The sequence below is a fragment of the Budorcas taxicolor genome, chromosome 4, assembly GCF_023091745.1.
Source record: "Budorcas taxicolor isolate Tak-1 chromosome 4, Takin1.1, whole genome shotgun sequence".
Classification (NCBI taxonomy): Eukaryota; Metazoa; Chordata; class Mammalia; order Artiodactyla; family Bovidae; genus Budorcas; species Budorcas taxicolor.
Genome location: NC_068913.1, coordinates 25,941,110 through 25,968,812, shown reverse-complemented (window position 1 = coordinate 25,968,812; position 27,703 = coordinate 25,941,110). Strand labels below are relative to the sequence as shown.

The 27,703-nt window shown below is 37.9% G+C and overlaps 1 protein-coding gene across 1 annotated transcript in view; it reads left to right on the top strand.

Annotated features, from left to right (window-relative positions):
- The first annotated feature begins 617 nt into the window (after nucleotides 1-617).
- The window catches only part of AGMO (alkylglycerol monooxygenase), a 393,019-nt gene continuing 365,933 nt past the window's right edge, over nucleotides 618-27,703 (top strand). Inside the window, exons 1-3 of the mRNA XM_052639089.1 lie at nucleotides 618-743; nucleotides 2,745-2,875; nucleotides 15,082-15,233. Coding sequence (XP_052495049.1) covers nucleotides 618-743; nucleotides 2,745-2,875; nucleotides 15,082-15,233 — 409 coding nt within the window. The remainder of the gene's footprint in view (nucleotides 744-2,744; nucleotides 2,876-15,081; nucleotides 15,234-27,703) is intronic.

Sequence of the window (27,703 nt, the reverse complement as noted above, 5' to 3'; positions counted from 1 at the left end):
CCAGTAAGATATATTTGGTGCTTATGGGTTTTGAGGTTAGTCTTAACTACCTGAGATCAGAACACCTTGTCTCTCCGGAAATGTGACACTGTCGGGAGACTACAAACCTGAGCCCAATGTGAATTTCCAAAGGGAGAGAAAAACAGGTATAATATTTTCCTCATGTGATTTGCATCCTGAATTTCCACCCACTTTTTCAGAACGAACTTTCACTTGCCATCACTTTGTTCCTTCTCTCCAAGGAGGTATCATGTGGGTTTTTTGTTTGTTTCTCTTTTTTAGTGATAAATTACTCCACCTGCAGCTAAACTCCACTGTTTATCTGTGATCTGGGCAGGAGCCGTTCCTCCTCTGCCCCTCCCGAGCGTGGGCGGCCTCTGGGTCAGCGCCCTCCGAACTCTGAACTCGTTCCTGATTGATCCTTGTACTTTTCTGCCTCGTCACACACCGTCTGCACAGACTCTGCTGTTGGCTCTGCTCTGTGGGGCTTTGTTCCTCCCGGGTCTCTCTCTGACAGAGGGCTTGATCCGTGCAGCACAGCTCGTTCTGTGTTCAGCCTCTGGCTTCAACCACTGAAGCACAAATACTCTCCAGCTGGGAGTCAGACAAGGGCAGAGATGAAGAACCCAGAAGCCCAACAGGATGTTTCGGTTTCCCAGGGGATTCGCATGATGTTTTATGTGATGAAGCCCAGTGAAACGTCATTCCAAACCCTGGAAGAGGTGCCTGATTATGTACGGAAGGTGAGGCTCTCTGGGAAGAGGCTGCTCTTGCTTTTCTCTTAATAACAAGTAACTTAAACACAGTGTGGGGTTTCATTCATGTCCATTCTTCAAATAATTCTAATAAAAAGTTTCAAAACAAAGCATGAGGGAAAAGTGGAATTTCCACTTGAACTGATTTTCTGTACAATATCCATAACCATCTCTTCCTATTAAATTTCTCTTCCCTGAAATGTCACTCCAGGATCTGATAAAACTAAAAAAGTTCTCCTGGACACAGTGGCATTACAAATTTAGCTGTTAGAAGCTCAGTATCCAATGGTTATGTGGTATCAGTAAACTTTGTAACAATTTTGTTTCTAAAGGAAAACTTGTCTACCACCTCCCAGGAAATGATTTCCTGTTTTGTTTTGTCCTTGTTGTTGTTGTTTTAAGCAGGGTGGTTCTGCAGAATGGATACACAGCTGAGAGATCAACTCTGATTTCCTAAGTTTGAATTTAAACCAAGTTTTCTTTGAAACTCTTAAGTGTTCAGAGGCACTTTTCACTTCTGGTTCCTGGCTATGATTGAAAGTGGAAATATCCAGAATTAGAACTTGAATACTCAAGTTCCCCACCCTGTCAGAGTTGTTCCTAAAACACTTACTAGTTCAGACCAAAAATAGAAAAGAAAATGACATCAGAAAATATGTTCTTAGGCTTTGGGTTTAGAAAATTTCAGTACTCATGATCAACTTTCAAATGAGAGAATCCCATAATTTTTTCAGGATTTTATATTACCCCTTTCTGATTTTTTAAGGAAAGAATGTGGTACCCACATCTTTATAAATCATTATTATTTTGTATTGTGACATCAAACCTAGCCTAATATTTGTCATCAATTACAGATGATGTTTTTTTTCCTATAAGAGAAAACTGAATGAATAGAACTTGAATGATGTCTAAAATGTTTAAAATGATCTCATTCTCTGAACTACTCAGAAGCAAAATTTTTTGTTCCTACAGTTTCAATTTTTTTCAAAATTTTATTAGAGTATAATTGATCTATAGTGTTGATTAGTTTCTGCTGTACCACAAAGTGTATCAGTTATACATACATATATCCATTCTTTTAAAGATTGTTTTCCCATATAGGTCTTACACAGTACTGAGTGCCCCGTATGCTATACAGTAGGTTCTTATTAGCTGTATATTTTTTATATAAGTAGTGTGTATTCCTACAATTTCAATTCTGTGATTCCTGTCATTCTAATATGAAAAAAAATCATGTGCATCTTTAAGGAAAGTGATTTAGAGTGGACCTTATCTTTGTAGTGTATTGATAGATTTCTGATTATTGCACTTATTTTAAAAAGTGTTTTTTAGACCTTGAAGCCTGTCCTGCCTAATCTTTATTTTCTTGGCTGAATTATTGTGGTTACATCTATGGTTGTATTTCGTTCTTTTTAAAATATATTTATTTATTTTGGCTGTGCTGGGTTTTCACTGTTGCATGGGCTTTTCTCTTGCTGCAAGTAGGGACTGCTCTCTAGTTGTGGTGTGAGGGCTTCCTCTTGCCGTGACTTCTTTCTCTGGGGAGTACAGGTTACAGGGCGCATGGGCTTCAGTAGTTGCGGCAACTGGGCTCAGTAGTTGCCGCTCCTGGGCTCTTGAACACAGGCCCAATAGTTGTGGCACATAGGCTTAGTTGCTCTGCAGCATGCAGAAACTGCCTGGACCAGGGATTGAACCCATGTCTCCCACACTGGCAGACGGATTCTCCGCCACTGAGCCGCCAGGGAAGCCTCCATGGTTATATTTTGTGTCCAAATCGGATGATAGAATTGGAGCACCTTGTTAGTGTGTGTCTGAAATAAACAGATTTCTTTGCCTGTTGGGAGGAAATAATCGAGGATAGGTTCATACCTGTTCTGCTATGAACTGTCATTCTGGGTCTCCTACTTCGGGAATGACTAATCAGGAAACTTGGAAGAATTTCATACCAAGCACAGTATCATCTCTCTTCTGTAATTTCCTTTCCAGGCAACTCCATTGTTCATTTCCTTGATGCTGCTTGAGCTGGTTGTTGGCTGGATTCGCAAAGGGAAGCCACCAGGTGGTTTGGATGATGCCTTAGCATCTTTGTCTGCTGGCATTATGTCTCGGCTTCCGAGGTGAGTTAGCTGGTTAGCTGCGGTGAGTGAATGAACTTAAATTCTCCAGGTAACATGAAGAAAACCATTGTATGGGGAATTGGTCTGTTTTTACATACATCCCCAAAGAACTCAGTTATGGTCATTGTTTAAATGTTTGATGTTTTGTTCATCATGGATGTTTTACATCTGTTACTGAAAATACTGCTCTAAGTATTATTTATTGTGATTACTGAATTTATTGGTGCCTCCTTAAATTTTGTGCCCAAGGCAATTGCTTCACTTCTTTTAGCCTAGTCCCAGGCCTGAGTTTTGTCCTAGTTATCTACTGGGAAATTAATTTTGCCTCAGGCAAATTCACCTGCAGCAGCAATCTCCCTAATCAATGTCACACAAAGCTCTAGATTACTACCGTGGTCTCCTAAGTGGTATCTCTGTCTCTAGTCCTATTTCCCACTCCAGTGTTCTTGCCTGGAGAATCCCAGGGACGGAGGACCCTGGTGGGCTGCCGTCTATGGGGTCGCACAGAGTCGGATACGACTGAGCGACTTAGCAGCAGCAGCAGCAGCAGTCCTATTTCATTTGCAGCCAAATGTTTCCATAACGTGAATCTGGTGGAAACTCCCGCATAGGTTCCTTATGGTGTGAGGATAATTTCTTCCCTAATCTATGGAGGCCTTTGTCTATCCAGCCTGCCTTCTTGTCCTTTGATTCTTCTTCCCCCATTGCAGTAGCCATTTGCTCCATATTTGCCATCACCCAGATGTCTCATGTGGTCGTCCAAGTGGCCAGCTCCCATTCATTTCTTCAGTCTAAATATAGACTTCTCATGAAGAGTCATACTCTTCAGCAAGTCTTGTCTGTTTTCCAACCCTCCTTTAGGCATCACTTCACTATGGACTGAAATCACTGTGGAGTATTGTGCCTACACCATAATAGAATTGTCACATGGTATTAAGCTCACCTGTTTGCCCTACCCCGCCCCCCCCCCCTGCCCCCACCGCTGGCCCTTCCTGCTAGGTTGCATGTAACTGGGGAAAAAGAGGTGTTCTTCATGGTTTTAACTCCTATGCCTATAATGATGTACAAAATAATCGTGTGTGTGTGTTTTAGTGGAGTATGGTTTACATTGCTAGTTAATTTCTGCTGTACAATGAAGTGAATCAGTTATGTGAATCACCTATGTGAACAGCAACAGATAGCTCCTTGCTCTTGAGCCTCCCTCACCCCCATCCCACTGCTCTAGGTCGTCACAGAGCACAAAGCTGAGCCCCCTGTGCTATTCAGTAGGCTCCTATTGGCTATCTATTTTGTGGATGTTACTGTATATATGTCGATCCTAATCTCCCAGTTCATCCCACCCTCCCCCTCCCTTCCATGTATACATGTCCATTCCCTATGTCTGTGTCTCTATGACTGTGCCCTGGAACTAGGTTTCTCTGTTCCATTTTTCTAGATTCCATTCATGTGTTAATATATGGTATTTGTTTTTCTCTTTCTGACTTACTTCACTCTGTATGATAGACTCTAGGTATAGGAATGAAATTGGATCATTTGTAGAGATACGGCAGAATGTGTTTTAAATCTCACATGCTCACAGTGCTATGTTGCTGGTGAAGTCTGAGGATGAAGGGACTAAACAGTGCGTACTGGAGTGGCTTGGCATTTGCTCACCCTCCAGGAGGCCTTCCCAACCCAGGGACTGAACCCAGGTCTCTTGCGTGTGCTGCGTTAGTGTGCTCACGCAGTTGTGTCTGCCTCTTGGAACCCTCGCGGGCTGTAACCCACCAGTCTTCTCTGTTCATGGAATTCTCCCAGCAAGGACACGGGGGTTGCCATTTCCTCTTCCAGGGGATCTTCCTGGCCCAGGGATTGAACCCTTGTCTCCTGCGTCTCCTGCATTGGCAGGCAGATTCTTTACCACTGCACCACCTGGGGACCCCAAAATAATGAAAGCTCTACTACTTTTTAGAAAGAATAAATTATAATGTGTTTAGAGGAGGTACCAGTGAAAGGAGGGCTCTTCAGTGTATAAGAGTTTTCCCAAGAGGAGAGAGTGAGGGAAGATTCCCTCAGAAGTCTGTGCCTTGTATTACTGGTGAATGTTCTCATTTCTGCTTCCCACCCATTGCTGCTTTTACTGTTTTAAGAGCTTCACTTCTGACCAGTGCTCACTGCTTTGGAATGTTTGCATGAACCGCCCAGTGGGAAACCAAGGTGGATTTTTTAAAAATAAAATAAGAACTTAAAGATAGCTGAGAAAAGGTAAAATCATTTCCTATAATTGCATAAAATTGTAAATAGAAAGTAAACCTAAAGGCAAAATTTATTTCATAAATATTACTATGAAAAAGATAGGTTAATAGTTATAAAATAATAGTAATGATAATCAGAATAGTGATTCTCTGAAAAATTACTCATATGGTTGCATACTGCTGTCAGAATCAGAGAATAATATCTCAAATTATTTTCAATTTCCAGAATACTCTAATTGGGAATTTGCAATTATACATAATTTCCTTTATTTCATGCCTCCCTTAAACAGAAGTGAACAAAAACTATATTCAGCATACTCAAGGGACAAGTATATTTGACTATTGAAAAATACTCGGTTATGATACTTTATTCTGAGAAACTTGAGTGTATAGTTTTATGGAAATGGAACAATTGATGAATTGTCAAAATAACCTGATAACTGAGAAGTGCCCTGCAGGAACGATTATGCATCACATATTTTGTTGAGCTGGAATGAATTTATAAAGAACTCAGGGAGACATCAAATCGGATGAATGCTTCATTATTTCTTTAACTGTTTTAAGTTTGACTTTGGTCACAAGGGGGATTAGGTTGTTCTCTTATTATATTGTAACAACTAGAAATGTAAATTGTATCCTCAGTACTCTATTTCTCTTCAACACTGTGATTAAAAGAAAAGGTACAGAATTCTAACAAGATACACAAGGAGTAATATTTCTGCTAAAAAAGAAACCCCCAAATATAAGGGAAATGGGGAGAGAGAAAGAGAAAATAAAACAAACCAGTCCTTCAGGGATAAGCCTGCAGGTTTTTTTTTTCTTCAGGTCCCACTACTCATAACACTCCTTAAGCTAGCACAGGCTGTGAACTCTGGTGCCTTTTGAAAGAAAGGGAAAAGGTTGTGAACTTGAATTTGGGGCCTATTTTTTATAGTTGTATTTTGAATGAGAACAGCACCTTACTTCTCTTTTTGTTCGCAGTTTTAAATTATGAAATGTGCATAACTTGGTACATTTTACAAATAATTTTATCTTTCACAGGCTTTTGTCTGAAAGATCTCAGCAAAGCAGATTATCTGGAAATGAAATTTCCCAATGTTTTCATTTATTGTGTTGCTATCACAAAAATTCCCAGACATAAGCAGAGAAGGAAAGCTGATCCTTAGGATCCACTCTTTGCAATCCTCTTTCAGCACAAGATGAGAAGGGGGATTTGACCGAAACTCTTAGAACAATATTTCAGTTGAAACCACAGCATCAAGGGGGATCCTTGTACAGATCGTTAACAGCTGAAGGGTAGATTATCACGACATTGATCATACCCTCTCCGAGGGACTAATTTCATTTTCTACACCAGCAACAGGGGCTTGCCATGTCCTTAAAATACATAATTGCAAGAAAAATGGTAGTATACTATTTGTTAATCCCTTTGTGAGGAATTATAGTTTGGATAGTAATTCCAAATAGGCATGTGGCCTCTGACAAAAATAGTTGGGGAAATCAAAGTGAAACCCTGAACATATTTTTCCACTTTGCCATTCATGTAATGGAAATGCTGTGTGCAGACTTTGAGGAAAAACAATGTTTATTTGAGGATCTCAGTTTCATTATAACATAAAAGTCAAAGTAGCTTGAAGATCAGTAGCATACTTACCATATTGATGGAAAAGATCTATGTGTATCTTTCAAATCTTTATGTAAGGAAAATTATTCAACAGAGACAAGATTGTACCTTGTTTACAAGCCTGTCAGACAGCCCACAATGTGTAATAAATGTCCATCTGTCCTAAGAACCAGATTCTGGGCAGGCTTGCATCTGTTTTCCTCTTCTAGAATCCAGTAGGCAGACTTCTTAGTAAGAATCTAGTCCTGTAGTTATAGACAAGCATGCGTATTTATCGTAGTTAAATGCAGTGTATCATCTGCCGATAACATGCCTTTCTGTTGGTTAACTGCATATATGACTATACAAAATGAAATGAAATATTGACTAAATCCATTTTTTTTTGATCTAGCTAAAACTTGTGAAACATCCTGCTACTGACTGAAATGCTAACGAGTGAAAAATAATCACATCTTTTTTTTTTTGTTTTTCTTGCTTGTTGAAGCAGAACTCAATTTCCAATCCTTCATTAGAAAACTGGGACTTCAATTCGTTACTTCCTTCCAGTGTTTCTGCTTCCATAAATTGCATCCTCCCCAGAGAAATGTTATTCCTGATATAAATACCTATAGTATGTTTGTTTTTAATGGGTTCATTTATTCTGTTGAAACAGCAGATTATAAATCAAATTGCAATAGTTGGAGGTATAATTTAAGCAGGTAAATTTTCAAAGGAGTTGGGGACACTCCACTTTTAATACGTATGAGTCATTGCCAGTTTTTACCGTGGAACCATGTCTGCGATGTTGCACCAGATGTATCTACAGTTTCATTGGCTGTGGCTGCCATGTCATTTTCCATTCCTGACTGGAAAGTTTCAATTCATCAAAAAAATTAATAAATAAAAAGCAAAACTTAAAAGGAAGTTAAACTTCTTTGAGATTCTTTGACTCCTTCAGGTAGGACTAGAGAATAAAGGAAAATTGTGTACTGCATTTTTATACTAGACTTTAGTAGCAGAGTTGATACTGTTTTTGGCAACATCGAACTTCTAACAAATGAGTGAGTGTCTGCCATTTGGGGTGATGAGATTTAGTAAATATTTATTCATTGTCCTAAATAAGAGATATATTCATTTATGTAATATTAATAATGGTATTTTATTGTGAATATTAATATAGTCATATTAACTGAGAAAATTATGAAAAGAACATCCCTGGCAAACAAAATACATTTTAAAAACCTGCTGCTATGTTAGTTATTTTTGCTAGAGAGAATGCCTCATGTCCTCTTAACTTTTACCTTAGAAACCTCATCAGTAGACTTTATTTTTCTTAATGGTGTAACTTCAGAGATTGCTCTTACACTGTCCTTCCTGAATGAATGAAGCTTCCTTGTGCTTATTAAGTCTGTGTTTGTGTGCTTATTCAGTAGAGTTATTGAATTACTTGAAGTAATTTACTTCTTGCAAAGTACGAAATGTAGCATATTTAGTTCTTTCAAATCCACCGCATTGTGTTTACAGAAGTCTCTGGTTGTGTGGTTGTTTTAAAAAGAAATTAAGTTAAATGATTGATTTGTAAATGTCATTTCACAGTAGGAAATAGCAGTACAAATGTTGTCTGCCTGCAGAAGGTAGAGCTTGTTGTTGTATATTTTGTTATTACTAAGCCAAAATCAGTATTCCACTAGATGGAGCAAAAGTGGCAGTAGCTTTACGGACAGTGCAAGTTCCTGGGCCAGGTATTAGAGATTTTGAAGTAAATAATTTAATTTCTTGGAAAAATCAATATAAATACATCTATATTTCACATATTTATTTATTTATTTATAACTTCCTGAAACTTGTAAGGTCATTTTGAGTGATCTCATTTAAATATTGGTTTATTTTCTAGTCTATGACAAGATTGTTAGAAATAAAGATGCTTGATTTTTTTTTTTTCAGTTTTGTATGATCTGGCTAAATTAAACAGTACACATTGCCCTAATGATAATTATGAAATAGTACAAGTTGGCAGATGTCTGTGAACACTGGGTGCATAATTCTACTGACTCTGAAAGTTGCTTTGAAATGTTTACAGTTTGCAGTGAGAGCATTACATCAAATATCAGTTGCTTGATTAATGATTAGAGCATGCAAGTATTTGAGAGCTAGATAATTTTAGGATCCGTTCAGTCTAATGCTCTCATATCTGAAATTAGATAGTGAGAAGATAAACAATCTCTCCAGTGTTACCTTTCTCTACCTTTGATGATGGGAATGTTCAAACTGAGATGATTTTGATAAAAAATTAGCTTTGTAACTCTCAATCCCCAAATGATATTTATTCTCACTTACTGATTATTGGAAAATCTCAACATAATAAATTGTATTTTTAACCAGAAACTATAAAACTCCTAGAGGAGAACATAGGCAAAACACTCTCAGACATAAATCACAGCAGGATCCTCTATGATCCACCTCCCAGAATTCTGGAAATAAAAGCAAAAATAAACAAATGGGATCTAATTAAAATTAAAAGCTTCTGCACAACAAAGGAAAATATAAGCAAGGTGAAAAGACAGCCTTCTGAATGGGAGAAAATAATAGCAAATGAAGCAACTGACAAACAACTAATCTCAAAAATATACAAGCAACTTATGTAGCTCAATTCCAGAAAAATAAACGACCCAATCAAAAAATGGGCCAAAGAACTAAATAGACATTTCTCCAAAGAAGACATACGGATGGCTAACAAACACATGAAAAGATGCTCAACATCACTCATTATTAGAGAAATGCAAATCAAAACCACAATGAGGTACCACTTCACAACAGTCAGAATGGCTGCGATCCAAAAGTCTGCAAGCAATAAATGCTGGAGAGGGTGTGGAGAAAAGGGAACCCTCCTACACTGTTGGTGGGAATGCAAACTAGTACAGCCACTTTGGAGAACAGTGTGGAGATTCCTTAAAAAATTGCAAATAGAACTACCTTATGACCCAGCAATCCCACTGCTGGGCATACACACCGAGGAAACCAGAATTGAAAGAGACACATGTACCCCAATGTTCATCGCAGCACTGTTTATAATAGCCAGGACATGGAAACAACCTAGATGTCCATCAGCAGATGAATGGATAAGAAAGTGGTGGTACATACACAATGGAGTATTACTCAGCCGTTAAAAAGAATACATTTGAATCAGTTCTGATGAGATGGATGAAACTGGAGCCGATTATACAGAGTGAAGTAAGCCAGAAAGAAAAACACCAATACAGTATACTAACACATATATATGGAATTTAGAAAGATGGCAATGACGACCCTGTATGCAAGACAGCAAAAAAGACACATGTGTATAAGGGACTTTTGGACTCTTTGGGAGAGGGAGAGGGTGGGATGATTTGGGAGAATGGCATTCTAACATGTATACTATCATGTAAGAATCGAATTGCCAGTCTATGTCTGACGCAGGATACAGCATGCTTGGGGCTGGTGCATGGGGATGACCCAGAGAGATGTTATGGGGAGGGAGGTGGGAGGGGGGTTCATGTTTGGGAACGCATGTAAGAATTAAAGATTTTAAAATTAAAAAAAATAAAATAAAAGTTCATGATGAAGCATAAAAAAAAAATTGTATTTTAAAAAATCCAGCATCAGTACTGGAACAGTACTTTGATATCTTAACAGATTTTATAGTCACTAAACTTTGACAGGATAGAGATTTTTATTGAGGTACAGTTGATTTATAATATGTTAACTATTGCTGCACAGCAAGGTAATTCAGTAGTATATCTATCTATATCTATCTATATATATATAATTCTTTTTTAAATATTCTCTTCCATTATAGTTTATCATAGGATATTGTATATAGTTCTGTGTGCTATATAGTAGGACCTTGTTGTCATCCATTCTGTATATAAAAGCTTGGGATTCCCTGGTGGCTCATGGTAAAGAATCTGCCTGCCAATGCAGGAGATGTAGGTTTGATCCCTGGTCCAGGAAGATTCCCTGACGAAGGAAGTGTCAACCCACTCCAGTATTTTTGCCTGGGAAATCTCATGGACAGAGAACCTAGTGAGCCACAGTCCATGTGGTCGCAAAGAGTTGGACACGACTTAGTGATTAAACAACAACAATATAAAAGCTTCTCTCTGCTAACCCCAACCTTCCACTCCATTTCTCTCCCAACCCCCTACCCCTTGGCAACCACCAGTCTGACTGGACAAATTTCTAATGTGAACAGAAAATGTTAAGTAAAACACATTAAAAATTAGCTGTCTTTCATTTGCCAGCAGATATGCCTCAGGCCTAAGAGAAATAGCTATTTGGGAAGAATTTATAAAAAAATATAGGACAATGGGAGGGGAGCCTCTAGGGATACAGGCTGTTGATGAATGGACTAGTGCCTCCTATTTAGATCATGTTCTTGCTCTTGCACTCAAACGTCATGAGAAAGGGATCTAGCATTTGGTTATTCCAAGCCCCTGTGCCACCTCATTTCCATCTCTGTATGATAAAGTAAGCTCACTACATATGCAAATTGCATGTCTCTTCCCTCAGAATAGGGGTTAGAATTGTTTGAATTTCAGCGTGCACAGTCATAAGCAGGGGAGAATGGTGGAATTGGGAAGAGAAAGAGGAAAAGGTTTAGCTTTACAATTCTGGGTCTGGTGGGAATATTTTTGAAAATGTAGGTGCTATTTCCTGCAATCAAGAGCTTTGCAGAGCTTGATAATCATTTCCCAGCTGTATCCCTTGCTGAACTGAAAGTTTTGGGCACTCCATGGCCGTTTTTTCCCATTTATGATGGAAGAGGATCATATCCATCTTGCTGATAGAGAGCTGGGGATTTAATTCCCACAGCTTCTCCTCTCTTCCTCTTCACCTTGAAAAAGTTTAGCTTTGTGCTAAGGTGTGAAAAAAAAGAAAAAGTCTTGACTGTAGTATGTCAGGCATATTTCAGCTCGATTTGTGTCAACCCTAATAAGTAAGTTGACAGAATAATAAATTGAGTGCCTGCTCAAGACCTGGCACCTGTACAGGAAATAAAGAAACATTTCAATTGCAGGCAGGTTCTTTTTGTTTTACAAATGGAAGTTTTCCAGGGATCCCCCATTTCTTTTATTGGAATCTTGATATCTGAAAGCCTATTTTAACTGTCACTGGAAAACTTGACAAGAAAGAGCAACTTTGAAAAGAGATACTGAGCTGGTGGGACACTGATGAGGCAGGTGAATGTATTCGCCCTCTTCACTGATGTGTCTTCCCTGTTTTGTGCTGTGCCTGACACCCAGTAGATTCCTAATGCAAATTCACTGAAAGATTGAATGAATCCATGAGTTGACCTGCTTTGACACTAGGTACTAAAACAAATGTCAAAAGACTGCAGATTATTTCAACTTTCTGTTGCATTTTCTAAGTCTTAATTTTTTTTTCTTTCTGGATCAGTCTTTTGCATTTAGGGTTATCAACTGGGACAGTTTTGCTCCCAGGAGACATTTGGACAGTTTTTGTCACAACAGAAGTAGAGGGCTGTGTTGCTGGTATCCAGTCAGTAGAGGCTGGAGGATGGTGCTGACCCTCCTACAATGCACAGGACCGACCCCCACAACAAAGAATTATCTGGCCCCAAAGGCAACAGTGTCAAACTTTAGAATCTCTCAGAAAACTTAAGTTAGACCCTTTAAAATTCATATTATTCACCATTTTTTACCTAGAATTTGAGTTTTATTTGGTCAGTCCTCTTCCACTGAGTCCTAGGGAACAATGTTAAGTTTTGTAGTTTGGGTAATTGTTTTCACAAGACAGACCCCTACAACTGAAAATTATCTTGTCCGAATGTCAGTAATGAATGACATTGTTCAGAAGTCATAGTCTAGATATGAGTTACCAACCAAGCTAACTTACTTTACAATAAAATTTGTTCTCCCCATCTCCCACCATGATCATTGTTCAGACGGTAAAGAATCTGCCTGCAATGGAGGAGACTGTGGGTTCAATCCCTGGGTTGGGAAGATCCCCTGGAGAATGGAATGGTGGCCCACCCCAGTATTCTTGCCTGCAGAATTTCATGGACAGAGGAGCCTGGGGGGCTACAGTCCATGGGGTCACAAAGAGTTGGACACAATGAGTGACTAACACTTTCATCCTGATCAATAACCTGGATGGCAAACTGGAAGACACATTTCAAATTTCAAGTTCATGAATTCCTCCGAGTTCCAGAACAGGGTGAGAGCCCCTGGCCCATTGTCTGCCCTGTCCCATGAGGGACCTCACATACCTATGTGTGAACACCCAGATTGGTCATCCCATCTCTGTCTACATGTCCAAAAAAGCCACTTTAATCTACCTTGTCATGTTGAAGACTTTTCCACAGCCACAGGTGGGCCCTCTGGAGGTCTGGACCAGGAAAGAGACTCATGCAGGTCCTGGAAGCAGGTTGAAGGCCGCCTGACAGGAAGGTTCTAGAGTGTCCAGGGCTTGGACTGAGTTGTGACAGGAGTGCTGGGTAGGCGGCCCACTTGGGTCAGGGACTCACGTTTAAGGACAAAATGGTTCTTTCCAATCAAATAATTGTTGGAGGAGGTCATGGAGAGGACGTGACGCCGGTTGACCTATAAGCTGAACCTTTCTTACCCTTCCCCTCTCTTCTGCACTCTCCCCTGTCTGTGGAATGTAAGTTCCACCCACAATCCCATGCTATTAGCAGCTGTTTCAGAGATGAATCCTTGAGAGAGTAAGGTGTTATAGAGACCATCTTGCCTGAATAAATGAATTAACCCAGTGAGGACCTTTCTGGAAGCTCTTAAGATTCTGGAGGGAGAGTATGGAGATTTATGTGTCCTATAGCCACCCAACAAACCAGCTCTAAGTTCCTTTGTTTATAAAAACTGCCACCTCCCAATCTAGAGTGTTCTGTCTCATTCTTTAGTCTCTTCTTACTCTCCCTGTATGCCACCAATTTATAAACTGAGAATAATCAAATTGAAAATGGAGTTTTAAGATCTGATGATACATAATCCTTCTTGAAAGTATAGGCGTTTGTCATTTCTATTGGTTATTTGTATTAGTGCCATTGGGAAGAGGCCTAGTGTTTTGTGTTACTGATTAAATAATAACTTGAAGAATTCAAAATAAGGGGCTATTTTAAAGTTCTTAGCGATAAGTCACAGTCAAAATCATATCATAATTAAAGTCAAAAGTAGATTAAAAGTAAATACCTGGGTTTCCAGCAAACCCAGTAACATGCTAATTCATAGAGGCTGATTGTATAAAGGGAAATATTAGTAAAAGAATCAATATAAAGAGAAAACTAAAGATCTGCTTCTTTGACTTTTATTTGAAATTAGTATATTTAAGAACTTCCTCAGTTCATCGTTTATAAATAAATCTTTATTCAGTAGTATCATTCATTTTACATATGAATGATAAATATAAATGAAAAAGTCAGTTCAATTTTATCTATAAAAGTGATAAAAGGAATGATTAGCTTGAGTCTGATCTTAAATTTGCTCACAGAAAACTTAAAAGGAAAAATACTCCTCTTTATAAAATCAAAGTATATTATGTATATTTTTGAAAGTTCTTGAAATAGAATTTGCAGATGCTTGACAGAATAGGTGGTAAGAGATACTTTATATGAGTTTTAAAAACAATTGTTTACTTCTAGGAAAAATATTATTTTATATTTTGAGATCTATAGTTTGTTACTACAAGGAATACTGGAGTGCCGTGAGGATCCAGTTTGAGATGCTATGAGGATCCAGTTTGAGATGCTAAGAAAAATATCTAAAAAGCTTGAAGCGTGTGTGTGTGTGTGTGTGTGTGTGTGTGTGTGTGTGTGAAAGGAAGGAGAGAGTAGAGAAGAAGAGAGGATGGAGTTAGGCAGCCGCAACTTAAACTTTATTGGATTAACACATGTTAAATTAGTAGGCATTTTTCAGTCCTCTTTAAAAACATGCTGTTTATAATTTTCTACTTTTTACATTTCCTTTAAAAAGGACCCTTCTTGTGTTATTAAGATTTAGAAATGACAATCACAGCAAATAGTCATAGTTTTGTCATATTTATGCTGTATGGGTTCTGTGAAAAGTATTTTTAAGAGACATTAAAAAAAAGTCCTGCTAAGTTCCATGAAATAGAGAAATAGTTGGCATCAGTGATGCCTGTGAAACAAAAGGAAACATGGTATGAATCACTTGGATACCAAGGGAACTGAGCCTCTTCAAAAGCATGATAGAACAGTAAGAAATGAAGAAGAGGGAAAGGATTTTATTTTTACATGTGAACAAATTCACTTTTGTATATAATCTAAGATGTTTTAGCACAAGTTAACCTCTAAAATATAGTATAATCATTACTGATAGATTTTATCTTTCCAGGTTGTTTTACAGGAGCATTGAGCTGACTAGTTATGTTTATATCTGGGAGAACTACAGAGTCATTAGTTTGCCTTGGGATTCTCCATGGACTTGGTATTTAACTTTCTTGGGAGTTGACTTTGGTTACTACTGGTTCCACCGTATGGCTCATGGTAAGTTCCAAACCAAGGCTTTATTGCTACTGAACTTAGGTTGAACAGTGTTTGCCACATAGCTGGTATTCAGTAAATATTTATTGAATGAATGACTAAATGAATAACTTAATTTACTTACAGTATCTAAAGATTAACTGAAAATTTGCTTTGTGTTTTAAATGGACACAATCTGAAGTCACTGTTGAAAAAATGTGAAATTACTAGAGGTACATATTTCACACTTCTTGTATCTGATATATTTTTGTTAAACCCTTGAGAAAGTCCTGGCTATTGCATCACTTCACATCCCAGTTACCTAGGGTCATTCAGAAGAGCTTTGTAACAGCATAGAATCCTAGCTAACGTGCTGTCGTGTAAGCTTGATTCAAGTTCTTGGCTGTGTTGCCGTGTTACAAATGAAAATGCAATCAGCTAAGGCACTAGCCATAATGCACTTGAGTGTGACCACAGCTTTGCACAATTTCTCATCTGGTATAAAACCTTCATATTGTACTGGTTCACTGAGTTTGCTTGTGCGGATTCTTGGCTGCACTTTCCAAAGAAATGTTTCGTTATGGAAAGGAAAATGGAGGAGCAAGGAGCTGTCTAAATCTCTATGGGAATAAGCTGGGGTAGAAGAATGATTGTAGACATAAGGTGAGCTAGTGGTCTGTAAGGAGGAAGGAGGCATGCAGAAGTATTCCTGCAAGGAAATGGAGCAAAGTGCTAATTTGGGGAAACTACAGAGGAACTGAACTTGGGATTTCAGTGGGTAGTTGGGTTGAGTGGGTGGGGAGGAAGGAAGGAAGAGGAAGAAACCTGGAATAATAATACAAAATAGACGGGGGATGGAAAGAAGAGCCCTGGAGATCAGAGTGAATAACTGAGCTATGTGTGTGGGAGTATGTGTGACTAAGTGTCCTTGCCAAGCAAGGATGAAGGAAATAGGAGTAGCACAGACAGCATCAGGCTAAAGGCAGCTAAACTTTAACCACAGCGTTATTTTGTTAAGCACTTTAAATGTGACATTTTTAATGACACTGTAAAGAGTGTTAATTCAGTAAAACAATTTGGAGTGAACAGATAAACCAGAAAAAGTTGTTTGTTTTGTGTGTGATAACCTTTGCCTTTGAAAATAATAGATCATCTCCTGACATCATTTCCTTGTATATAAATGAAAGAGGATACTCCCAAATTGAACATGATTAAGAATAAAATAGGGTCTACGCAGTTACACTTTGTATTTCATTTCAAAACAGTAGTTTTTTCCCTGAAGCAAACCCATTGGCAATTTCCCTCACTTTCTGTTGTAGCAAATGGGTAATGCAGAAAGCATTTACATTGTATTAGTTAATTTCAGGAACTTTCTAATATCACACTGTCCTGTACAGATGTGTTTGTTTGGAAAATCTGCAAATTCGCTTAATCTTTGAAACTCCATTATAACAGAAAACAAAGAACCAACAAAATACAACCAAATATGAAATGTTTAAAAATATGTTGATTGTAAGTGCTCTCAGGGAAAAACAATAAAATAAAATAATATGTTAAAATCATGGAATCCAAGTTGTTTAAAGTATGCTTCCCATTAGAAAAATTTGAATCAAATCCAGTAAAGGCAGCCATTAAAAAAATCTGAAACCTTCTGGAAAAACACTCACCACTTTCAGGCCATGAAGCTTAATCATAAGTTCAAAGACTTTTGACTTGTGATGGAAAGCTAGTTGGAAAAAAAAATAAACTATGTAGCTAAATGTGCCAAATTTCAATGTAACAATCAATTTTTAAATTTTATATGATAATGCAAAATATTAAAATGGGGTTTTAGAAATCTAAATCTGTAGACATACAGAGTGACAAGATAAAGCCAGTAATATCAAATTTTTTGAGTCTGTTGGATTACTGGGCAATTAATTGGTTAAATGTATTCAGCTGAAAAGTTGAACAGGTCTAAAGTCTTAATGTTGTCTTAAAATATTTTTTAAGACCCTCCTTTTTCTAGTTAATGTGTTACTTTCCTTTCACTGCAATAAAATGACATAATAAAAGTATACTCCACATTTGCTAAACGTTAAATGCTATGACTTTTGAAGAAACAGTTTACTATATATTTAAGATGTTGTTTTTGCATGCATTTAAGTCACTTCTTTAATAACCTACATTATTGCTAAGTGGTTGTTGTTGTTGCTGCTTTACTAGTTTGCTTTGCATACATGTAGAATTTTCTTACATTAAAGAGACAGTTTCCTTCCCTGGTAGCTCAGCTGGTAAAGAATCCACCTACAACGCAGGAGACCCTGATTTGATTCCTGGGACGGGAAGATCCTCTGGAGAAGGGATAGGCTGCCCACTCCAGTATTATTGGGCTCAGATAGTAAAGAATCCACCTGAAATACAGGAGACCCCAGTTCAGTTCCTGAGTTCAGAAGATCCTCTGAGGAGGGATAGGCTACCCATTCCAGTATTATTGGGTTTCCCAGGTGGCTCAGATGATAAAGAATCTGCCTGCAATGGGACAGACCTGGGTTTGATCCCTGGGTTGGGAAAAGCCCCTGGAGAAGGGAACAGGCTACCCACTGCAGTATTCTTTTTTTTTTTAACTTTTATTTTATTTTGCTTTGCAATACTGTATTGGTTTTGCCATACATTGACATGAATCAGCAGTGTTCTTGCCTATAGAATTGCATGGACCAGGGAGCCTGACAGGCTACAGTCCATGTGGTTACAAAGAATTGGACAATGAGTGAGTGACTTTCACTTTTTGTATTTGTAGAAAAGTTTAGAAAACCTTGAATTCCATCTCTGTCTCTATGAAAAATGGCAGAGGATTATTTGAGGCTGTATTTATTCTTTATATGTCATTCCCTTTTCCCCTGGAAAAAATGACAAAGAAATTGATAACTTATCAGTTTACACAGAAACAAGAGTAGCGCAATAATTATCCTACAGTGCTTTGACTACTTTAGAAAGACGGAATGATAACATTAAGTAGGTCTCAAAGTAATTTCTTGCATGCTTAGTGTCCATTTCAGAAAGCTGTATTATTTTTCTTTGTGCTTCCTATTAGTTGTATTAAACATGTAAGAAGAGAAAGAGTAAAGATTTATAAGGGAACTTTTAAAATGTAAATGATTATTTCTTGCGGGGCAGCCAGAATGAGCCTTCCAGGGTGATGGTAATAGATTTGTCTTGAGTTTGTTAATAGACTTGTAGTTATATGAGTGTATACACTTATAAAAATTTATCAGTTTGTACATTTAAAGTTTATGAACTTTATCTCTGGGCTTCCCTGATAGCTCAGTTGGTAAAGAATCTGCCTGCAATGCAGGAGACCGTTGTTCAATTCCTGGGTTGGGAAGATCCCCTGGAGAAGGGAAAGCTACACACTTCAGTATTCTGGCCTGGAGAATTCCATGGACTGTATAGACGATAGACTTGTAGTTTTATATGTGTGTATATACTTGTAAAAATGTGTTAATTTGTACATTTAAAGATGTACTTTATCTATACCACAATAAAATGTTCAGCTAGTAAATAATGCCACTAATGTACTTTCTGCTGAACAGTCAGAATGATACAATGAGTAACCAAATTTAAAAATAGGAATCAAGAAGTTATCTTTTGTGATGGTAAGCATAAACATATGACCTTACACAGATTTTACTGCATCAGTTTCCATATCTGAAGATGGTGCAAGTACCAGCTTGCCAGTCATTCATTGTATTGCCTCTCTTCCCCACATTCTTCTTTGCTATTTCTTGTCTTATCAGAGGTGAACCTGAGAGATGTTCCTCTTGCGAGTGACTTGTTGTTAGGTTCTGCCAATTCAAAGGTCAGATAGGACACAGCAAAGGCAGAACAAGAGGGAGGGACTTTGATTCCGTTTTCTAAAGTGCCGTTTTCTATCAGCCCTTAATGGATTAATATGTGGGGAACCTCGTAGTGTTCATCTCGTTGTTAAGATGTAGCCTTTAGCATCTGATGGATCCTCCGCCCTCTAGGTGGTCAGTGGACTGTGTGTACCCCACACCCCCTGGGGTCAACACACTCTCGCAATCTCTTTGTTCCCAGTAGAGTCCCTATGGGAGCACAACCTGTACAGAGATGCCGACTCTTAGACTTGGTGTTTATCATGGTAAAGGGCTCTTTGAAACTTATAAGTATTTGCCTCATTCACTCTCCTTGAGATCTATGGGTAATATTTGTGTTCTACAGATTCTACTTTTGTGCTACTGACCTATACCTTGTTTAACTCTTTCAGTTAACTACCTTTTTACTAGTTAATAATTCACTGTATTAACTTTACTTCTTACAATGATTGTATGCTTTTTGTTTCCTGATTGGACCCTGACTGATGCAGTGAGCCTTCCCACATATTAAATAGGGTTATAAATTAGAGTTCAGCTGGCTGTAACCTTTACTATTTCCTTCTGAGGCATTGATCATACATTTAGACTGTAACACTTGAGCCCAGTTCTGAAAGACAAGACATTGATATGTAAAATTGTTATAAAAAGAAACCTATACAGTTTCCTCAAATTCTAGTTCTTTTACTCAACAAGTAAGGTGCTTTTACTTTTACTCAACAAGTAAACTACTTAATTCATTTTCTATTTATGTATTCCTTTATCTAAATAAGGTGAGTGTTCACAGTTTTTGTGTAACTAAACTATTATTCCCGCAAGTTTATTATCACTCAGTGAGCATTTGTATATGATTAATTAAGCTTTTCATTCATAATTAAATTTTAAGGGGGTTAACTTGCCAAAGCCTTTGACTGTGTGGATCACAATAAACTGTGGAAAATTCTGAAATATGGGAATACCAGACCACCTGACCTGTCTCTTGAGAAACCTGTATGCAGGTCAGGAAGCAACAGTTAGAACTGGACATGGAACAACAGACTGGTTCCAAATAGGAAAAGGAGTGTGTCAAGGCTATATATTGTCGCCCTGCTTATTTAACTTCTGTGCAGAGTACATCATGAGAAACGCTGGGCTGGAAGAAGCACAGGCTGGAATCAAGATTGTCGGGAGACATATCAATAACCTCAGATATGCAGATGACACCACCCTTATGGCAGACAGTGAAGAAGAACTAAAAAGCCTCTTGATGAAAGTGAAAGAGGAGAGTGAAAAAGTTGGCTTACAGCTCAACATTCAGAAAATGAATATCATGGCATCTGGTCCCATCACTTCATGTGAAATAGATGGGGAAACAGTAGAAACAGTGTCAGACTTTATTTTGGGGGGCTCCAAAATCACTGCAGATGGTGACTGCAGCCATGAAATTAAAAGACGCTTACTCCTTGGAAGAAAAGTTAAGACCAACCTAGGTAGCATATTCAAAAGCAGAGACATTACTTTGCCAACAAAGGTCCATCTAGTCAAGGCTATGGTTTTTCCTGTGGTCATGTATGGATGCGAGAGTTGGACTGTGAAGAAAGCTGAGCGCCAAAAAATTGCTGCTTTTGAACTGTGATGTTGGAGAAGACTCTTGAGAGTCCGTTGGACTGCAAGGAGATCCAACCAGTCCATTCTGAAGGAGAGTAGCCCTGGGATTTCTTTGGAAGGAATGATGCTAAAGCTGAAGCTCCAGTACTTTGGCCACCTCATGCGAAGAGTTGACTCATTGGAAAAGACTCTGATGCTGGGAGGGATTGGGGGCGAGGAGGAGAAGGGGACGACAGAGGATGAGATGGCTGGATGGCATCACCGACTCGATGGACATGAGTTTGAGTGAACTCCAGGAGATGGTGATGGACAGGGAGGCCTGGCGTGCTGCAATTCATGGGGTTGCAAAGAGTCGGACATGACTGAGCGACTGAACTGAACTGAACTGAATTTTCATTATTGTTTAAACAAAGCATAAGCAGATATATTGAACAGAATTTTTTTTTTTTTGGTTGGGAGATAGTGCCAGAAATGTAGTCTATGTTGAAAAACCAGTTACTTAAGCATTCTTGTCTTTCTATCTTTTTTTTTAGCACCCAGTATTTTTGTAAGTCTTTGCCACATATTATGCCTCACTTAAAAAAATATGTGGCTATATTTTTATTGAATCACTGAGGTGAAGTCTACTCTTTATTTGCCTTGTTTATTGCTATTCTTCTTACTTTTTCCCCATGATTTCTCACCTACTCTCAGCTCTTGGAGGAGTCATCCTTCAGAGTATGTATAAAGGAAGCCTTGGAATTCCCATGACCGTGCCTATGACCTCCAATTTCTCATCATTACTTTCTGATAAGGAGCCTGACACCTATGCTAACCATTTCCTCTGAGCTTCCCTCATGTCTCAGGCAGTAAATAATCTGCCTGCAATGTGGAAGACCCAGGTTCAGTCCCTGGGTGGGGAAGATCCCCTGGAGAAAGGAATGGCAGCCCAGTCCAGTATTCTTGCCTGGAGAATTTCATGGACAGAGGAGCCTGGTGAGTTCCATGGGATCTCAAAGAGTCTGACATGACTGGACGACTAACACTTTCACATTTTCATTTCTAGGACAAGGGCTATCTTATGACTAATATTAAACATTTATCTGCAGGAGCACTGAAATATTATCGTTATTTCCCCACAGAGAGCACCATTTGAAGGATATTTCCCCTAGAAATAACTTACTTTTATCACTGACAGCTGCAGTCACCCTTAAAGCCACAGTCTAAATTTCCTTTGTTGTTTTTATATTCTGTACATAGATAATGTATGAAAAGCACCCTTGATCCAAAGAATCTAGCCATGATCAGAGGGTTAAAAGTAAAGATCCTTTCAAATAGAGAATTCATACACCTGCTAATAAAGGATAAAACTTTCAGAAATCTTAATTAGCCTATTTCTGAGCACCGGTAACTAAAATATAGATATATTTCTGGGAATAGTTGAAAGTATTTGAGGATGACTTTAGTAATATTTTACAGAATTATAAAGCTCTGAAATGAATATTCAGAATGAAACTGAAAGACAGAGATAAAGATTAATTTATCAGCATTTTCTGATGTGACTGACTCTATTTACAACAGAGAATATGCTGATTTTCTTTTTCTGCTGGGCCTAGTACTCTTGCCTGGTACATAGCAGAGCAATGGAATTTGAGTGAAGTTTAGGTGTGTAATTCTGTATGTGCAACTATGTACTATCCACATGACCTTGAGATTAACCTCTCTGAGATAGATTTTATTTCCTTCCTATATTCCCCAGACTGTATACTTCATACCCATGACTTATTGATTTGAAACTGTAAGTTTGTACCTCTTAGTCTCCCTCACCTATTTCTTTGGCACTGATTCTTAAATTTCCAAATCTCTGAATATGCTCATTAACCTTTCTCAAAGTACTCACATAAAAACCAAATGGAATCCTGTTAAAAATGCATATTCCTGAAATGATGATCTAGTAATCGTATCAGGATTAATAACTAAAATTCAATTATTATTGAAAGCCATTGGCAAAGCAACCAATGTAGTGTTAGAAACACATAGATTCTGGAGCCAAAATATTGGAAGATTCCATATTCTCCAGATATCAGTTCTTTCCAACTTGTCCCATAGATTCTATTCATCCCTAATCAAAATCTTGCAAATTATTTTGTGGATATTGACAAATTAATTCTAAAGTTTACGTGGAGAGGCAAAAAGACTCACACAGAATGTTGAAGAAGAAAACAATAGCCAACAAACATTGGAGGAGAAGAACAAACTTGGAAGATTGATGCCACCCAACTTCAAGACTTATGAAGCTATGAAGGTACAGTGGTCAAGACCATGTGGTATTGTCAAAAGACAGACAAATATAGATCCGTGGAACAGATTAGAGACCCTCAAATAGATCGGCATGATTGTGGTTGGCGAAACAGAGCAAAGGCAATTCAATTAAACTAAGAAGAGTCTTTTCAACAAATAGTGCTGAAACAACAGGACATTTACATGTAAGAAGTGAACCTAGACACAGACTTTACAATCCTTCACAAAAGTTAACCAGAGTCCGAAACATAAAACAAAACTATAAAACTCTTTGAAGATAACATGGGAGTAAGTGTATAAGTAAGATTTGGGGTATTGAGATAACCTTTTAGGTACAACATAAAAGGCATGATCCATTAAAACATTGATAAACTGGACTTCATTAAAATTAAAAACTTTTACTCTATGAGAGACAGTGTCAAGAGGATGAGAAGACAAACCAGATGGGAGAAAGTATTGGCAAAAGACACATCTGATAATAGACTATTATCCAAAATATACAAAAAGCTATTACAGACTCTGCGGAGCTGGGCTGCCTGGGTTCAGACTTTGGCTCTACAACTTACAGTGTGATACTGAGCAAGTTATACTTCCTCTTATTTATCCTTATTTGTAAGATGCAAATAACAATAGTGTAACCCACGTAAGATCGTTGTGTGGTATAAATGAATTACAGTTGAGAAACGCTAAGGGCAGAGACTGATACATAATAAGTAAAAAACTAAATATAAACTCATGTTGTCTGGTCTCTCTTTTTATGTTATATGTTATATATAATATCCTGAAAACTGTCATGTTTCCCTTAAATGACAGTTGTTAAAATATTTATCTTTTTCACAATGCATAGTGAAGCTTACTTATTGTTATTCAGAGTCATTTTTTCTTATTATATGGGATTAATAATAATACTTCATGAAGGCGCTTGTAAAGATGTGCTATGTATTTGTAGGGTATATGTACAAAATGTATAATATAACATACACTGTGTGTATGCATGCTAAGTTGCTTCAGTGGTGTCTAACTCTTTGCCACCCTATGGACTGTAGCCTGCCTGGCTCCTCTGTCCATGGGATTCTTCAGGCAAGGACACTGGAGTGGGTTGCCATGTCCTCCTCCAGGGGATCTTCCCAAACTAGGGATCAAACCCCAGTGTCTTAGGTCTCCTGAACTGGGAGGCAGATTCTTTACCAATAGCACCACCTGGGAAGCCCATAACACTAACGCTAGAGTATTCTATTTGTATCAAACAGGTCATGTGGATTTTGATTTATCAATGTTAAAAAATTGGCCTCTGTATTTAACAATATGAATATATTGCAAAAAGAACATTTCAGGCCTCACCCCTAGGTCAGATATATAGACAATAGGGAACGCTGCAAGACAGTGTTTTAGGCTTCCAGTGATAAAGATAGGATATTAACAATCTTTCCCTAAATGATGGGTGTCAACTATAATAATAAAATTAGTGTCTTTTTCTTTTAAAATTGCTTTTTTTCCCTCAAGTTAATATTAGGTAATTTGAAATTTTTTTGATAGATCAAACTTATCCATATTCCCTTTTACTTTAAACATCACTGTCTTTACCTTGCTCTTTTGGAAGAAACAAAATCTACTAGGATTTGTATTTACTATTTAGATTTTAAATTTGCTTTAGTTGCCTTCTAAGCTTAATTAAATTTTAATTGATTAAAAGATTTTTCCAGCTTAGAGACTGAAATCTCTTTTTCCAGGACCTAGAAAATGATTTGAAAAAAAAAAAAAATCTCTAAAACAGTCGTGTACTTTCTTCTCTTACACAAATAGGTAATTTGACTTTTTCCTCTTTCTTACAGTTTGATGGCTTGTATTTCTTAGGATGCTTTCTGAGATGTAATTTTGTGTTATAGGCATCTCAAAAGTATGTGTGTAAATTTTTTTCCTCTCCAAATTCACACTCATCTTGATAATGCAAAAAGAACCACAGTAGTAGGGTTTTGCAGTATGTAGCTTGTGCTGCATCAGTTTTTAAAACAAATGTTTAGTGCAGCCCTCCTGTGCCTTGGAGCTGTTTGAAGCATTGTGCCTTGGAGCTGTTTGAAGGGCACACGTCCTCTCATGTGAAGTGCTTATACCATGAGTTAAATAAACAGTACAGGCAAGCCCCAGAAAAATGTACCAGATGTACAGGTGGTAGTCAAATCAACAAAAAATGTATCTCATTTCATTGTATTAGATTTATTTTGCAGTGCTCTCTTTTTCATTACAAAATTTGAAATATAGTGGGAAAATAAGTCGTTATGCAGAATTTTAAAGCCTCCACCGTAATAATAATATTGCTTAGGAAATAAACTGACTTCAGAGTTAAAGAACAGAGTGAACTACAAATAAAGCATAAAATGTAGAAAATAAAGAAAATGAGTTTGAGTAGAAGATATTTAGTGCAGGCGGTTATGTATAAATCATGTTTATAAAGTATAAATCATGTTATAACAATAATTTATAGTTTTAAAATTTACTAAAAAGAAGCAATGAAAGCAATAATATAGGACAAAAACTGGATAATGGTATAGAGGCACCTGAAGTTATCATCATGTGCTCTCCGTGGACTGTTGCCTGCCAGGCTTCTCTGTCCATGGGATTTTTGAAGCATGGGTACTGGAGTGGGTTGGGATGCTCTCCTCCAGGGGATCTTCCTGACCTGGGGATTGAACTCGCATCTCCTGCTTCTCCTGCATTGGCAGGTGGATTCTTTATCATTGAGCCACCAGGGAAGCCCAAGTTATCATCATAGCTTATTTTTTTTACTAGATAAAGATCAGTGGGAAACTGGCATACGAACAGGGATAGATATGATTAGTAATGTCAAGAAAAGTTGACTAATATTTTATGGAAATGGAGATGGATATGACTGTTGCCTTGTAAAGAAATATGTGACCACAACATAATATGAACTGCTTGGAATGAGAATACATACTTCTTTAGATCTTAACTACCCATCATCTTTTTAGTGACTCTATAGGGATAGTTTGGCATATACACAGATCAATAACTTCAACAGGAAGAACTAAAAGATAACACTCTGAGTTGTTTTACCAAAAGTTTGTGAGTAAAGGATAAGCCCTGAACTTCACTAAAATTTAAATATAATTAGGATGTTCTGCAGGTGACAAGAAGTCTTCTTGCCATTTTCAAATGCTATGGGACTCCAGAGTCTGAATCTTCTGCACTTGAATTAGGTATAGTAAACAAAAATATCAGTGAATATATTGAATATATTAAGGCCAAGTAAGTATCAGAACATCTCATCCTGTTAGTTAGTTCAGTTGTTCAGTCGTGTCCGACTCTTTGCGACCCTGTGAATCGCAGCACGCCAGGCCTCCCTGTCCATCACCATCTCCCAGAGTTCACTCAAACCCATGTCCATCGAGGTATTGATGCCATCCAGCCATCTCATCCTCTGTTGTCCCCTTCTCCTCCTGCCCCCAGTCCCTCCCAGCATCAGGGGCTTTTCCAATGAGTCTACTCTTCGCACAAGGTGACTAGAGTATTGGAGTTTCAGCTTCAGCATCAGTCCTTCCAAAGAACACCCAGGGCTGATCTCCTTCAGGATGGACTGGTTGGATCTCCTTGCAGTCCAAGGGACTCTCAAGAGTCTTCTCCAACACCACAGTTCAAAAGCATCAATTCTTCGGCGCTCAGCTTTCTTCACAGTCCAACTCTCACATCCATACATGACCACTGGAAAAACCATAGCCTTGACTAGACGGACCTTTGTTGGCAAAGTAATGTCTCTGCTTTTCAATATGTTATCTACGTTGTTCATAACTTTTCTTCCAAGGAGTAAGCGTCTTTTTAAAATTTCATGGCTGCAGTCACCATCTGCAGTGATTTTGGAGCCCCCAAAAGCCTGTCACTTTCTGATATTATACTAATACTGTGTAAAATTTACTGAGTTCTTTTGCATTGTTTCCATTGCTTCATATCCATTTTCATATTTAATTAGAACAACTAGGTGATGAGTTCTATCATAGTACTTGTATGAGAGAGGAAACTAAAACCACTATTATTTAAGTAACTTGCCCAACTCTCAGTGTTGACGTGCCACAGCCTGGATATTTTGACTGAAATCATTGATCAGAGTCTCTTAGATTTGTCATTACTCTAAGCTCTTAATAAAATTATTTTTTAAATTTATTTTTAATTGAAGGATAACTGATTTTCAGTGTTATGTTGGTTTCTGCCATACAGCAATGTGAATTGGTCAAAATATGCATATGTCCCCTCCCTCTTGAACCTTCCCCCTTCCCCACCAACCTCTACCCACCCCTCTACATTGTCACAGAGCACCAGGTTGAGCTCCCTGTGCCTATACAACAGCTTCCCACAGGCTATCGTTTTAAAATTAATTTTAATTAAATAAGACATGTACTAATATCATCATCTGTCCAATCTGCTTTGTTGTTGGTATATTTAAAATCCTCAGTTATATTGGTAGGAAAGAAATCTAGTTACTTGGTTGTTGAAGTGTCAAAAAATTTATAGAAAATGAGAATTAACCTCCAATAGAATACAGCAGGGCTCACTTTCTTTCTGTCCTTATGCAATTAGTATTACACTCATTGTGTTGTCCTGTCAAGCCTTGAGCACATTGTTAGCTGACTGATTGTGCTGTGGTGCTTTCTGTGGGTTCATGTTAGAATCGCCTTAAAGGCTTTAAAAAACATATTGATACCTAGCCTAGAAATGAAACCACTTAAATTAGAAACTCTGCGGGAG